The 16981-nt window shown below is 43.1% G+C and overlaps 1 protein-coding gene across 3 annotated transcripts in view; it reads left to right on the forward strand.

The window, feature by feature from the left end:
* The first annotated feature begins 226 nt into the window (after positions 1 to 226).
* LOC122382678 overlaps positions 227 to 16981 on the forward strand; it is a 42368-nt gene continuing 25613 nt past the window's right edge. For 2 of the 3 annotated variants that reach the window (XM_043368336.1, XM_043368338.1), the window contains exons 1-2: positions 632 to 743; positions 6634 to 6786. In XM_043368336.1, the coding sequence (XP_043224271.1) occupies positions 696 to 743; positions 6634 to 6786 (201 nt within the window). In that variant the 5' untranslated portion in view covers positions 632 to 695. Of the gene's footprint in view, positions 547 to 631; positions 744 to 6633; positions 6787 to 16981 lie in introns of those variants that run through there. The other variant, XM_043368337.1, reaches the window with a different exon arrangement.

Below are 16981 nucleotides of genomic sequence, written 5' to 3' on the forward strand. Positions count from 1 at the left end.
ACGCCAGGGTATGCAGCAGAAAATTACGGATTGAATATGTTCTTCTTTATTGTATAAAAGTAAGAAAAGAAAAGACGAACAAGAAAATAAAAAAATATTGTGGAATGTTTATTTTACGATGAATTTACTGCAAATACCTTGTTTTTAAGGAAACGTAAGGAAGAAAACCGAACTAAACGAGTTCTCCTTTCGGTCAATGTTTTGTCAATGGCGGATTTATTTGGGAGACCCAAGGGGGGCCTACTCTCCTCTTCTACGCAAAATTATAATAAAATATGATGTATGATTGTTACTTTATGATGATGCCAAACTACGAACAGTAAATCCAACCACAAATATATCTATTTACAAGTCAACTTTCGTTGTCTTTAGAAGTAAAATTCCATTTCTGTCTACGCCTAGTATCGCTCCTTCGAAAGATTTTGCAAAAAACCCTCACTAGCGCCATCACGCAGAAAATTTTCGAAACGCCATTTTTGATGCGGAGTTGGATGGGAAAGGGGTGAGGCGCTTTGTGTCGGATATTCGAAGTGCAGCGTCCAAAAGGTGAGACATTTTATATTTTGTTCGTCACTGCGTGTGCTTTCTTTGCTTACCGGCGTCAGGATATCGTCAAACCAAAATTTGGACAGAAAGTTCGGAATTTCGAAGTTGCGGCATTCGTGACGCGGAATGGAAAGCTGTAACTTTCTTCCATGCAATATGCTGTATTTAAACTCAAGATCACTGTAGTTGATGTGATGGTAATTAGTTTGTGCATGATTTTTCTCCTAGCAACAACTGTCTTCATTTTATGTGAACTTCATTTTAGACATAATTTGGTTGGTGTTAGCATTTTGGTTGTTTCACTTGCGTGTTGCTGCTAGTTGTATGCTGTAATGGTGAAAGTACGGAGCTAGGTATACCTTTCAATTGGAAATTTTGTTAATGTACTTCTGTGTTCCAAATAGCATGTCCACTTATGTGAAAATGCTTAAACGGATGATCACGTTTAATAATATGACAAGTAAAATGTACAATATTACCGTAAAATGGGGTGTTAAGGGACAGTGGGGTGTTAAGGGACAGTTGCATGGGAAAAACTTTGAGTCATATTAACTTCCTAATTTGAGAAGGCTCAATAAAAACTTCAGTGTGGTAGTTGACACTGTTTTGCTCTTAACCATAGGAGAAAATGGTATGGTTTTTCATGCAAGTGATTTGGTTCAAAAATGGATTTGAAAATCACGCTACATTTTCACAAAATTGAAACATCTCCAAAACTCTGTGTGTACCACATAAACCAGTGGGTGTACAGGGAAAATGAATGCATAGGTGTATTGTCACATGTATTGCACATGTTTCCTGAAAAACTTGGGCAAATCCACCCATTCATTCATCATCCTCTTCCTCTTTTCCGGATACACACATATTTTGAGGTGGATGTGGGGTGCTAAGGGACAGGGAAGAAAAAATAAAAAATAATATCTAAATATAATTTAATTAAGTAGGCATGGAAAACACATCTCTAACACATCTTTAGTTATGTAACAAAACATCTCAGCACTCTCTTTTACAATGATGGGTCAATGGAGACTGATGTAGGTAAATGTGATGTCATCATAAAAAGGCTAAAACAAAGAGGGCAACATAATGACAAGTGACTAGCTTCAACATGGGTTTTTATTGATGACAGAAGATTACTTTTTGGTTATGTTTACCTTATAATTAGCACATTTTCCACAAGCGTAAACTGCATTACACGTAACTGGCTAAAAAGGTCATTAGTGGTGAATGAACCTGACTTGTTTTGTGACAGAATATGCAAAACATTTCAATAAATAAATTGTGTGCCCTTCCACACCCCAATTGTGGGCATTTGATGACCATTTCTTGGAATAATATAGGTGTCCCTTAACACCCCACATTGGGGTGCTAAGGGACAGTGATGAAAAATAATAAAAATAATATGCATGTATATATTTTTAAAACTTTAATGTAGCAGGCATGTAAAGCACCAAATTCCACATAAAATGCTGACAATTTGATGCTTCTATCTCCAACCCTTCTTGAGTTATATAACAAAACACCTCAAAAGTGTCCCTTAACACCCCGTTTTACGGTAATATGATCAATTCCTAAATGCCGTAATATGAGGACACTATTTCTAGGTTTGTGCAGGACATTTGCCCACCTACCTATGAAGGGTGGCAGAATACAGGAACAAAAACAACAAGTTACATTGATAGGTACACTAACAGGGCTATTAAATTAGACCTTCTCATTTTCAAAACCTAACTTGATATAACTTAACTAAATCCCAACCTACTTACCTAAACCCTACTTATGGACATCTAGAAGCCTACCCTTCTACAATTATCTATCCAAATTTTGCTTCATTTTTAGGTGTAGTTTGAATTTTTGACTCCCCATATACCTTTATGTAACTGGCTCATTACATTACATTGCTGTGTAGCTCCCCTATTAGCTAATGCATTGAAAACTATTTTTTGGGGGTAAGTTTGTCAAAGTTTGGTGTTTTGCTATTCATTTTTTATATTTAAATCTGTCATAGAGAAGGTGAATCCAGTTTACAGCTTATGGTCAAAATTATGTTTGGTGATGGGCCAACTCTCACGCTAACACCCTTTTTCCTTGGAAATTATCAGTACAAAAAGAAGAAGTTAGGGACAAAACTATCATAATTTTCCCTAGCTAGGTACATTTTTACACTTGCCCTTGAAATTTAATGACTGACTCAAATTACCTTTGATCTGTGACCTGTTTCTTGAGACCATAGCAGGCCGATCATGATTCAGCATATATCTGAGCGCATTATCTGTGGTTAATTAAGACTTTGTGATTAGAAGCATACCAACATGCAAACTGATGTTTGTGCTATACATTATCAAGGGTGTTAAGTTTACTTTAAGGTCTGGTGTCATATAATTTAATTGTACAAAGGTGTGGGGTAGATTTTTTTTAGCTGGTTTCGTATTGACTATTGAGCACTCATTTGATCATTTGAGAAGTAGTTTTTAGTGCCTATGCATCCTGTTACAAATCTGTCAAAGGTGGTTTACATCTACTTTTGATAGCTGGTGGGATGTCTGCTGCATGACCTGACCTGACCTGGCCTGATCTGATCTGACCTGACCTGACCTGACCTACCCCAAATGCATGAATATATCATCTTTGAGCAGAACTAATATAAAATTTGAAATCAGGACTCCAAAATAATTGGTAGGTAACAAGTCAACCTCACATTAAAATTGTCTAGCAGGCTTTGATTCTCCCAACTTTTGTGTCATTGCCTGACCTGTAAGGTTAGCCAATGACCCAGGACTGTAACCCACTGTTGAGGGTTAACTGTTGTAACTGAGGGGAGGGCATTTAACCCTCACACTTATCAGGGGGTCGAATGGATCCTCTTGGTTTTTCGCAAATAACTTGCGCCAAAAGCAGTTGATCCTGATGAAACTTTCAGTACCCTCGATTTGATCAATTTTAAACATATCCTGAAAATTTCATGATCCTGACCCAAATAACCTTTGACCTAAGACCTGATTCTTGAGACCATGTTTGGCCAGAATTGCAATTTGGCATATGCCAGCTCACATTATGTGCACGTTTCCAGTCTTGTGGTTGTAAACCTTCAAACATCTGAAATGGTGTTAAGGTCACTTGAAGGTCATGTCAAGGTCAGTTCCCTTGATGGCCTTGGTTCACTTTTTTGAGTTTTACACGTTTCTGCTGATTTCAAATTCGCCAACCAGAAGTAGTTTTGGTGCCTTCGTAGTATGTTACGAAGCTTTCATTGGTGGTAGACACCTATTATGGATAAACGGCTGGACGCCTGCTGGTTGGCCTGACCTGACATGACCCGTCTGGGCCTAAATGCATGAAGACATCATCTGTGATCAAATCTGACACGAAATTTGTTATCAGCACCCTGAAAAGAACCTTGTGACAACCTTACTACAAAGTTCTAGCAGGTCCTAATTTTCCTGACTTTAAGGTCTTTGACCCGACCTGGAAGGTCAATCAATGACCTAAGACCTTTAAATGAGATATTATCGGCCTCCTCTCGTCACGGGCAACACGCTCGTTTTTTTCGTGAAGCTCTAGCTCGATCAGGGGCCAAATGGCAAGGGGTCCAACAGACCGCCCTCCCGTCTATACGTTAGTCGCTGGCAAAACACCAATACGGGTGAGGGTTCACGCCCCCTACCGACTTCCCGGGATAGGTTACAAATACAATGCGCCAAGCACTAATCACACAATGGCCCTGAAGTTCACCATAGCTTCTCCTGCATCAATTTTGCATCGTATGTTAAAGTTGTGACGTGTCAGTTTCTCGTTTTTTTCTCGTTTTTTTTTTTGCCGATTTATGTTTTAGCCGGAAGCAGGATGACTTTTTAACTCTGTACCTACAAGGCATAATGTGTGATGGATTTGCAAATAGACACTATAGACACATCACGTGACATCAAATCCCCATTTTCAAGATAGCTTCTCATGTGTCTTGGTGAGACCTTTCCAATGCCATCTCGCTACGATGCTTAGTTTCGAAGAATCTCGGGGGGGGGGGGGGGGGAGTGTTAACTGTTAACCCCCTCCCCATGTCTGTGGCGTTCGACTGGAGGCTCAGGCAAGTGTGGTTTGAAATTGGTTATCATCGGCTTCCTCTCGTCACGAATAACACGCTCGTTTTTTCGCTAGGCCCCAGCTCGATCAGGGGAGGAACGGCTAGGGGTCAGACGGACGTAAGGATCTTGGGACGGACCCCCCCGCCCCCCCACACACACACTCCTTATACGCTATCGGTTGGCAAAACACCAATACGGGGAAGGGCTAGTTAGGTCACAATAGGTCATCAAGAAGGATATTTTGTCTTATTCTCTGGGACGAATTGGGTCATAGGTCGTTAAATGACAGACTTAGAGTAGGTATCGTAAAAACAGTCGTGCCTTTTTAGAGCTCTTTTGCAAATGTAGGTATTTATGAACAGGTATATTTTGATGTTAAAAGGTCAACTTGCAAATTTAACTTGATGCTTAGTTTCTTACTTTTCTGGCCGTAAAAAGATCATGTAGCATTTTCGCCCTGGTTTGTGTATCAAAAGATATTATCGAAAACTGTGGATGACTTTAATTTGTCATAGACGAAATTTTTGTGTTCAGTATTCCATGCTTTTCGATAAGTGATGATTAAGTTGGTCTCGTGTGAACTACGTCAGTTAGAGGCGCAGATCCCTTTTCTATCTTGACACAAGGATTTGACATAGAAAGGTCACTAAATGGACCTGGCCCTAGTTGCCATTATGAAAGAAATCCGCGATGTCTATTTGATCCATATCGTGTCACCGTTATCAGTCACGGAAGGTTCGCTAGCGATCGTTCTTGTGGTTTAGCTACGGCGGGTGTTTAGACTTTGTTGTTGATCACCTGGCGGGACTTGACCTTTAATGGCCTGCTAATGAAAATTTGGCATGTGCAGAAAAGATGTGTTATGGACTTGCCTAAAACTACAAATCCTGTCTGTCTTGCTCTCCTCTCTCGGTTTTGAAAAAATACTTTGTTTTGAGGAAAAAATATTTAAATACCCCTTTTATTACTCGTCTGATACTGTCCTGAAAAATATCATTTTTATAGCACACTTCGGCATGTATTTTTTAGAACTTAGAAGTAAATAATTGTTATAAATTTAAAATTTCAGTCTCAGAGATGATTTTGCAATTTGTATTTCTGGCATTTTCTTTCTTCTTGCGTCCTAATGATTTTATTTCTCGGCTTCCGCAAAATTGGCACCGACCACTCGGCCGATAACGATAATTTTTGGGACACGGAATATTTTCTGCTTAGCTGGCACCTCAAACGACCAGGGCTTTCGATAATCAATGATTTGTGCAATGTGCACGTTTTGCAGCATTTAGGTGGTTGCATTATTCATTGCTTTAGTGTAGTTCCTTTTGTTTATTGGAAGCCAAAATTGTTCTCTTTCTGAGTTGAGTACCTGACTTCACGGTACCTACTCGTTTGTTGGCGATATTATTTCCGCCCGAAGGTTTCCTCGGCCTCGTTCCCAAACAAAGAGGCGCCCGGCCGGCGCGGCACGGCGGCGTTTGCGCCCCGACTGCCGTGTCGTCGGCCGGGCTGCCGGGCCGGCGCGCATTGCTGCCGCCGCGCCGACCCGCTCGCCAAAAGTTTCTCATTATTCTGACGTCACGTCGTCACCAATCGATATCGCCGCCTAGCCGAACTGTTATTGGCTCTCCCGGGTAATGGGGCCGCTCCCCACTCAATTCGAAAGTTTGATATAAAATTTCGATGCTGGCGGCGCGCCAAGAATTCCGCCGCGGCGGAGCCGGGCCGGCGCGGCGGGCGGTGGCGGTGGGAGGCCGGCTGCTCACCGGCCGGAAGGTGGCCGGCGCGGCGGCAGTGGCGGCGGCAGACACGTGTGAAACGGCGTGCAGTGAGCGGAGCGCCTGCCGCCGCCGGCACTGGCACCGCTGTGAGTTACGGTGCGGCGCCTAGCCGCTCTGCCGGCTCCGATGCTGAACAGATAGCCGTCCTGCTCCGTGTGCAATAAGGCAGCCGTGCGAGCGTCTGTGGGCGCGGACTGACGCGGCCGGTGGTCTCCGTGTCTCGGCAGGGCGGTGCCGCCATGAACAGCCAGCAGCAGTACTGTCTGAAATGGAACAACCACCAGACCAACCTGCAGCGCGTGTTCGCCCGCCTGCTGCGCAACGAGATCTTCACGGACGTCACGCTGGCCTGCGAGGGTCATGCCCTGCAGGCGCACAAGGTCAGTCCCCGGGCCGGGCCATCTCGCCGACTGTCGTCTGCAGCCGCCCCCAGCGTACGGTCAGCGCCGGGTAATGACACCGGCCGTGCAGCCGGCGCGCCGCTCGCCGCGATTGGGGACGGTTTTTGCGCGCCCTGGCCGGTTCCCACGGCGGCGCGCCGATGATGCGGCCCACTGGGCGGGAGCCGACTGTGTTGTGGGGGCGTGCCACTGCGGCTAGCACCGTGGGCGGGGGAAGGGAGGGGAGTGCGCTGCCCAGTCCGTCAGTGGCGCTCGGCGTGTCCATGCCGGGATTGCACATATGCAGACTAACTATATCGCTATTTGCTTATATTTGCTCTCGAGAAGTTGAACTCTCTAAATCCTTGCGCTATTGATTGAATAATTTACATAATAATGCCATACAAAGTGACAGTCACTTGAGATATTTCACAAAAGTACACCTCTAGTACATTGCTATACTGTCTGTCACAACGTACTTGTCTCGATCGTCGTGGGTCGACCGGACTCGTTTCCTGGTGGTGAGTGTATGTAGGATAAAGTTGTGCTCGGAGCCGCACACCCTGGACATTGGCGTCAAAGTGTTTCTCTGAACGTGTTCGCGCGGCGGCGATGTGGCTCGGAACGCGCTCTGGTCGGCCCTGGAGCCCGCTCGCCGGAACATAACTGGAAACGAGATACGATGATCTTTAATATGCCGGGCAGTTCGCGGTGTGGCGAGACTAGGGTGCGTTTTGGATTGTCTTTGAATGCATAATTACCGTTTGGTAGATGCAATTATGATAACACTATGCAACAAAAAATGAAAAATTTTCTGTTCCTGGAAAGCGACCGAATTTTTCTTATTCATTGGGTCCTATTATAACCGAAATGGGCATTAGTTTTGATCTGAAAATGCTTTTCCGGTTTTCAGAGACGATTTTCGATTTTTGGCCCCGAAATTCGGTTTTTGGCCCACCGTGTCCGATGCAATTGAGTAATCGACTCGCGGTAACTTTCATCGCCTTTCCTATGCCACAAGCTTTCGAATGATATCTGGTTTTGCATATTTGCGTGCAAAAATAACGTCATAAATCTATGTTAAAGTAAGAAAATGTTGAAATTTTGTAAAAATTTGACATTGTTTTCGATTTCATTTCAAAATAGAGGAAAAACTAAAGGCCCCATCCAAATTCTGAGCCCAGTTCCTTGAAGAGCATTCAATTTCCGTTCGGAAGGTACCTTTTTAGTGCATTTTATCGGATTCCTGTGGCGTCCAGATTGAGTTAACCTAAACACATATCCTTAGTCATATCACATAGCATTAACCTGATAACGTATGTTAACGCCATAGGATCAACGAGGGGTCAACTGAGGTCATTTTGTTGACCCCTTGTGACCTCGGGTCACACGCAGGAACTTACTTTTGAGCAGTCCTGTCGCTCAGAATCTTGATCTGTTGGGGGCCCGTTTTTCAAGTGACTCAATCTGGACGCCACAGTAAACCGATAAAATGCACTAAAATAGTACCTTCCGAACGGAAATTGAATGCTCTTCAAGGAACTGGGCTCAGAATTTGGATAGGGCCTTTAGTTTTTTCTCTATTTTGAAATGAAATCGAAAAAATGTCAAATTTTTACAAAATTTCAATATTTTCTTACTTTAACATAGATTTATGACGTTATTTTTACACGCAAATATGCAAAACCGGATATCATTCGAAAGCTTGTGGCATAGGAAGGGCGATGAAAGTTACCGCGAGTCGATTACTCAATGGGGAATATTTGTTTCTGGTCCCTAAAAAGCTGTTTCTGGCACCTAATTGCTGATCAGCCCCAAAATGCTTACTCGACCCTAATATCTGAATCTGGCACCTAATTGCTTCCACACAGCCTAAAGTTGCCAGATCGTCTAGTTGAACTCCGTATTTGCTGTTTGCTGATTCAGCACCAAAACCAAAACATCCAGCACCTATTTTATTCCACGTTTGCCTACCTAATTCGCGTAATCTTCCTGATTTTATGTATCCTAACAAACATGAACGTTGCATTCGGTGATGTCAAGTGCCATTTTCGCCAGTGGAGATAATGATTAATGCCATTTCTAGCCAAAAGAGAATCACTAGCCAGCTATGGTGCAGCATGGCAAGACGCTCCTATACCAGCCCGCTATGTAGAGATTATTGCACCCTCAGCCATTTTAACGTGAAAAGTTTGGATCCGTCACTTCCAGCCAGGCTCTCAGGTCATAAACTGGAGTAAAGCAAAATGTCAACTCTGAACAGACATGCCACGCAACTGGCCCTCTTTTCAATAGCTTTCTGCAATCATCGTCTGACTCCATCTCGATCAAACGCAGCCTCCGGTTTCTACAGGGGCGTTTGACTGACCGGCCACACAATAACCAAAAACAAAATCAAAGCTTCATGCACACATAAGTAAGAAACGGATGAAAAAAGGCACAACCACGGCACAACTCTGCGCGGCAAACAACGGACAATGTCCCACGCAAGATCTCGCGTTTCTTCAGCGGCCTTGAACGGAATGAAAACATTACATTTCTTTTTTGGAGCTATTTGATGACGTCAAAAAATACAATACCCGTTTTAATGGTGAAAATCGAGACAATTACTCACAAAAATGTTTCCTTTTAAGCATTACAAATAAATACTTTTAAACATTTAAATGACATTGTTTTTTTCGAACAAATCAATATTATTTGCTTACTTAAACGTCATATACAATGCTGAGATCACTACGGGGCTGTCTTAGAGTGTAGCTGCACTGGCAACCTTTAGGCTAGACTCCAGGGGTCATTATACCAGAACAACATGATTCTACCAGCCAGTAGCTCATTTTTCTACTAGATTGGTGCTACGCTCAGCATTTAGGTGCCAGATTCAGAAAAAAGAGTAAGGCGTACCGATGAATAGGTGCCAGAAACAGCTAATTAAGGTCATTTTCCATGATTGGTGCTGGTATCCACCAAATAGGTGCTGAGGACCAATTTTGGGGCGAGTCAGCTTTTAGGTGCCAGAAATAGCTTTTCTGGGACGCAATTAAATGGCGTCCTTACTCAATTACACCGGACACAGTGGGCCAAAAACCGAATTTCGGGGCCAAAAATCGAAAATCGTCTCTGAAAACCGGAAAAGCATTTTCAGATCAAAACAAATGCCCATTTCGGTTATAATGGGACCCAATGAGTCCAAAAAAATTGGTCGTTACTCAGGAACAAAATGACTGTTGCATAGTGTAATTAATAGCGCACGTATCCAAATAATGGAAATCTCACCCAACACACGTATTTATGTTAAGTGTTGTTTCAGTTTGTTTAAAACAATGTGAGGTTTGTGTTCAATAGCTATTATAAAAGGGTATTCGCTAGCTATGTTTTTCTATTAAAAAGCAAACCTGAGTTGTATATTTTAGCAAAATATTTCGATATTCAGGATTCTCTTCTTTTGACTAGACATGGGTTCATGCATAGAAACATGATTCATGTTATCTATGATTCATGCTACCTATGGACCAGATAAGAATATTTGATTTGCTCGCATCATCCTTCAAGTCATTTCGCCTTTTGAACCTTTTTAATGTTTTTGCAGACTGTAAAATGATATTAGCCAGCAAAGGTCACGTAATCCTTCAGCGTCACAATTCTCAGCAACACGGGACATTACCAATTTCTGACTTTTCCCACTTCTCTTTCTCAACTTCAAATGGCACCACACGTCTTCTTACGTCAAAAAGTGAAAACAAAGGTGTTCTCCACAAAGAGCTTCAAGCAGGACTTTTCATTTAATCTTGATTGAAGTGTCTTATTTTACTGGACATTTCGTATGCATCTGCCTGTTTAATTGGCAGATTAATGTAATCATCACGACATTGGGCTGCTGTGGTATCTGCAGTATCTGGTTCGTGTTCCCGGGGTACTGCTGCACTGCTGAGCGTAGGTCATCGGTGGCACGTTATCGGACCGCGCCCGCTCGTCTCCTCCGACAGATGTGGTCTCAGACTGGGCCCGTTGTTGTATGCGAGCGGCGCCCTTTTCAGCTGCTGTTGCTGACATCCCGTCACGAAGGTGTCTCTCTGTCGTGGGCATGGTGGTGTCTCTAACCAGCTGGGCGTTATCTCAGACCGACCATCCGGACCGGGAGCTGCAAATTGGCGCACTGGATATGGGAAACGGAATTGCACCTCGGAATGCCGTCGGGTCAGATCCATTTTTGTAATGGTGCTAGAATTTTCTAATGACGTAGCTGGTAGGGTGAGAGATTATCAGCTTTGGACGGAAAACTTCTTTTTTTTACAAACGTTCGTATCGTTTTGGTTAACCCTCGCCCATGTAGGGGGGGGGGGGGGGTTGGTGCAACCCCCCCCCCCCCCTGAGGCTTTTCGGAAATAGTGCAAAAACGGCGGCGCGCAGCGCCGCCAAATTTTGGGTACCTTATGGGGCAAACCTTGCGCATCTTTTGATAAAAAAAAATTTGACCGGGTCATGTCAGGTCACGGAGTTATGACGTCACAAAGGGAACAGCCTCCGGCCGGATTTTCACAAACTGAGTGCCAACGCCCGAGGTTTCCTGCCGGTGGTACGGACATCGGTTGATGGATCGTGATGAAACTTCCCATGCATGTTGGGGCAAGTATTGGCTATCTTATGGTATAAGAAACTTGACCGGGTCAGGTCAGGTCACGGAGCTATGACGTCACAAGAGGAACAGCGTCCGGTACTATTTTTGTAAAGCGCCCGAACCACTATTTTGCTAATTCTTGTCACCTCAATGGGAATATGCAGCAATATTAGCTTCTATAGGGAACAAATGGACCTCCCAAATCCAAAAATACAATCAGATTTCAAAAATTTAAATTTTGATTTTTCGAATTTCTGCCGCCGACTGTGACCTTGCCGACTTCCGGCGCTCCCAACGCGCCATTTTTAGAGCTAGGGAAACGAAATACATATCAAACGATAGAGAATTGATCAAGAAACACGATAGTGAAGGTTTCAAGTCGATATCTCCCACCGTTTTGCCGCAATCGCCGCGGAAAGTTGAAAAAGTCTATTTTTCCGAAAATTTGACCTTTGACCGGTCAAAAGTAGGTCAAATGTTGACCTAGGACCAAAAAATATACCACCAATCGCGAGATCTCGGCGAGAGCAATCCGTTGGTATTTTCCGCTAAGCTCTACGACGCTCCGTTTTCAAACGCCAAGGGGGGGGGGGTCGCACCAACCCCCCCCCCCCTGCATGGGCGAAGGTGGCAGATCGCCGTTTACGGGCGAGGGTTAATATAGAGTTAGCGACAGGAAATTTTATGCATAGATGGAGCATGCTAATCGTTAAAAGGTGATTTATAAATGGCAGGTAAGGGTGCATAGTGCGCGCCCGTCAACCCAATGTGTACCCCTTGAAACAGTTGAATTGGTAATCAGGTTCGGAAGCCAAAGGCCTGGACCACTCAATCGTAAAATTGCACTTTATACGCATAATGCGTTGCACCCTGTTCGTTTGGTTATGCCATACCCTTCGGTATGTGCTTGGCACGCGTCGAAGGTGGAATGGGGATCAGAGATCCTCTGCTTTGTCAGGGGGTCTTCTACTTTCAGGAAACGTCAAGCTACTAAAGCTCTAATAGCAGACATGTGCTTGGATCCGGAAAAATGGATCTGAGATCCGATCCCATGGATCCCGATCCGAGATCCATTCAGATCATAGATCCAACCCCTCAATTTTGTCGAGAGATCTACTGGGATCATAGATCTGACCCTTCAATTTTGTCGCTAGATCCACTCGGATCATAGATCTGGCTCCCCAATTTTGTCGTGAGATCCATTGGGATCATAGCTCATAGGTGCTCAAAATGTTAACAACTTTCTTTCATAAGATGTTATGAATACCAAAGTATGGTTAGAAACAAACAATCTTATACAAAGGCCATATTAGTAAAGGCATCTAGTTACATTATACAGAATACAAAATAAAGGAGGCTCATGATGATCACAACTTGAGAGAATTGAGTGACATGAAGATTGTTCACATACCAACAGAAAAGTTTGCATTAACAATTAACATAGAGGTAAGTCAAAGTAATGACTAAAGAACAATACATTACTAGCTACCTACCACATCACAATTCATGTTAGAATCTACATAATGATATTGATAAGATAATCTTGCATTAGACAACCCATGAGGCTTTCCAGTTTCCAGCTAACACAATTGATTGATAAACAATAAAAGATGATACTGACACATGTGGCTTGGTTAGGTAAAGGTATTTCAATCTATTGAAAGAAATATTTGATAAAATAAACTGAGATATAAACAAAAGTATAAAAATATTCAACAGCCTGCGGAAGCTATGGGAAGCGAAATATCAATTGTAATGGCCTTGGATATTTACCGTAAAATGATTATTCAGTACCTAAATCGAACTCGTGACGTCATTTCAAATAATAAATGACCTAAGCGTTCCACATTCGAGTGTAATGAAAATAAATAAAAAATCAAACTGGAAATTCATAAGTCTGGAGTTTTATTCAAAAGAACGTTCATTTTTCTGCCTCTCATAATTTTACGATACGATTGTTTGTGAATATCATCTTTGTAGCGTTGAATTTGATGACGTAAACGTAAGCTGAAACGGTATTACATGCGTTGTGCGCCTTGCATCTTTATTTTATTCACTTTTCAAAAGAATCACAATATCTTACGTCATTAGTTTGGAGGGCCTATTACGGGGAATCTTTCGGAATCATTACGCTTTTAGTCAAATTGAGATTTTTCATTGGTCAAACGATAATGACGTAATAAAACAATATTACCAAAACGTGAGCTGTGAATTTCGTTTGTCTTTTTTTGGGAGCCTCTCTCATAACAAAAGCACAGCATGGCACCACACGTGGCACGATGGCCTTGGCGCGATGCCAAAAGTAGGTAATCTGAAGAAGTTGATGCCATTTTTGAACTTGTAATTTTATTAGGAAAGTATAAGAGGTTGGTTGCCATTCTTACTAAATCGAAATTGTGTTGCACATACTAATAGCTCATACGAACATTCTGGATAGGGATTACATACCTGGCAGAAGTGGATTGCTGGATTATTTTTAACAAAACTGACCTATTTGGCTTCCAGGTTTGATTTCCTAACATCTGTCCATAGGTGGCGGAACAGGGTCCATAGGTGGCACCAGGGTACAGTGCCCCCCCCCCCATGGATTTTGGCATTTTAACATTAGCACTACTGGCGTTGCATGGAAAGAATGGGACCAAAATGAAAATCTGCAGTGCCCCGCTGCCACTCCATCTGTCTGTACTGTTTGTTCATTGAATTAAAGTGGCTATAGCTTGTTGATAGGATTGTCATCAGTGCTGTCATGAAAAAGTTACAATCGGTCACAAAAAGTAGCAATGTGCATGTTCTTGGTTTATTTTAAATGTAGTACAAATGTTGTTGATTTAAATTCAAATTTAATGATGATACCTAATGATCACAAGTGGTCTTATTAACCAATAACCATGTCCACAAGTGATAATTCTCAATTGTATTGCACTGTAAGGTGTACAATTATGTAGGATAAGGGTTTCATTGGCTACATGTTGTCGTGAGATCCATACAGATCATAGGTCCTCCACAAATTTTTGCCCGCTGGATCCACAGAGATCATAGATCCGACCCCTAAATTTTGTCGAGAGATCCATTCAGATCATAGATCCAACCCCTGAATTTTGTCGAGAGATCCACTCGGATCATAGATCCAACCCCTCTATTTTGTCGAGAGATCCACTGAGATCATAGATCCAGCTCTCGGATCCGTGCACATGTCTGTCTAATAGTTTTTTATGTGCAGTCTAAAGTCAAACAGCCGCCCTCACCCCCCCCCCCCCCCAACAATGCATCAGCTCCAATTCTAGTTCAAGGCAACGCACGAGCGCTGCCGGTCCCTAGTAGTGTTCGCAATGACATGTTTTAGTGGATGAGGCATGAATGTTGCGCTCCGTTTTACCATTGAATTTGTAACAAGTGCTGGGACAGCTTCCTGGGGAATACCTTGGCAATGAAAGGCTACATAAAGCTGAATATCGTCCTCGGACCCCTGGCTTCGGAAGGGTAATAGACGAGTGTTAAATTAGTCATTTTATGATCAGGCTGTCCTACTACATATACCGAAGTCTACATGACGACGGTTCTCATTGGAACCGTCGCTGGTTCGTAGCGTTGGCTCCGTGTGAAGAGGGGCGTAGCCGCGCTCCAGCCGTAAATGACCGACCGGCACGCTCACGCTGGGGTGCATTGTAGATGCCTTGTTGTGAGGCGGATCCAGACATTTCTTGTCGGACCCTTGGTGTCGCTTGCCGGTACCGCTCTCGCCATGCCAGGGAGAAGCGTTTCACCAATGCTTCAGATGCTCGAGCACTTGTTTGGTGAAAAAGATGAAGAAACCAGTGGCGGATCCAGGATTTTCACTGGGGAGGGGCTGCAGGTCATTATTGGGCGCCACGCCCCGGATGGGCGCCATAGTCGCATCATATTGGCGCTGAAATATTGGCGCCCAGTGGCCCTGACAAGAGGCGCCCAGGATCAGTATGTACAGTGACACCACACGATTGGAAATATCGGTGCGGAGCGTACTGAAACGACGTTATTCGACTGATTTTTGCATCCTAGTCCTAGTATGCGGCACTCCGATGAGTTGCGAATTGAAAATTGGCGCCACTGCGCCTTCGGCGCAGTGGCGCCAGTTTTCCTTGGGTGGGGGCTGCCAGCCCCCGCAGCCCCCCCCCTGGATCCGCCACTGGAAGAAACCGATGCTGCGTTTCAGACATGTGCTTGGATCCGAGAGCTGGATCTATGATCTCAGTGGATCTCTCGACAAAATAGAGGGGTTGGATCTATGATCCGAGTGGATCTCTCGACAAAATTCAGGGGTTGGATCTATGATCTGAATGGATCTCTCGACAAAATTTAGGGGTCGGATCTATGATCTCTGTGGATCCAGCGGGCAAAAATTTGTGGAGGACCTATGATCTGTATGGATCTCACGACAACATGTAGCCAATGAAACCCTTATCCTACATAATTGTACACCTTACAGTGCAATACAATTGAGAATTATCACTTGTGGACATGGTTATTGGTTAAGACCACTTGTGATCATTAGGTATCATCATTAAATTTGAATTTAAATAAACAACGTTTGTACTACATTTAAAATAAACCAAGAACATGCATATTGCTACTTTTGTGACCAATTGTAACTTTTTCATGACAGCACTGATGACAATCTTATCAACAAGCTACAGCCACTTTAATTCAAAGAACAAACAGTACAGACAGATGCAGTGGCAGCAGGGCACTGCAGATTTTCATTTTGGTCCCATTCTTTCTGCAACGCCAGTAGGGCTAATGCTAAAATGCCAAAATCTATGGGGGGCACTGTACCCTGGTGCCACCCCCCCCCCTGTTCTGCCGCCTATGGACAGATGTTAGGAAATCAAACCTGGAAGCCAAATAGGTCAGTTTTGTTAAAAATAATCCAGCAGTCCACTTCTGCCAGACCAATCCCAATCCAGAATGTTCATATGAGCTATTAGTATGTGCAACACAATTTCGATTTAGTAAGAATAGCAACCAACCTCTAATACTTTCCTAATAAAATTAAAAGTTCAAAAATGGCATCAACTTCTTCAGATTACATACTTTTGGCCACTTTTGGCGTCGTGCCACGTGTGGTGACATCTGTGCTTTTGTTATGAGAGAGCCTCCCAAAAAAAGACAAACGAAATTCACAGCTCACGTTTTGGTAATATGGTTTTATTACGTCATTATCGTTTGACCAATGAAAAATCTTAATTTGACCCAGACCGTAATGATTCCAAAAGATTCCCCGTAATAGGCCCTTTAAACTAATGACGTAAGATATTGTTATTCTTTTAAAAAGTGAATAAAATAAAGATGCAAGGCGCACACCGCTCAGGGCCATATAATACCGTTTCAGCTTACGTTTACGTCATTAAATTCAACGCTACAAAGATGATATTCACAAACAATCGTATCGTAAAATTATGTGAGGCAGAAAAAATGAACATTCTTTAAAAAAAAGCTCCAGACTTTTGAATTCCCAGTTTGATTTTTTATTTATTTTCATTATACTCGAAGGTAGAACGCCTTGCTCATTTGTTATTTGAAATGACGTCACGAGTTCAATTT

Source organism: Amphibalanus amphitrite, unplaced genomic scaffold (assembly GCF_019059575.1).
Source record: "Amphibalanus amphitrite isolate SeventyFive unplaced genomic scaffold, NRLGWU_Aamphi_draft 000144F_arrow, whole genome shotgun sequence".
NCBI lineage: Eukaryota > Metazoa > Arthropoda > Thecostraca > Balanomorpha > Balanidae > Amphibalanus > Amphibalanus amphitrite.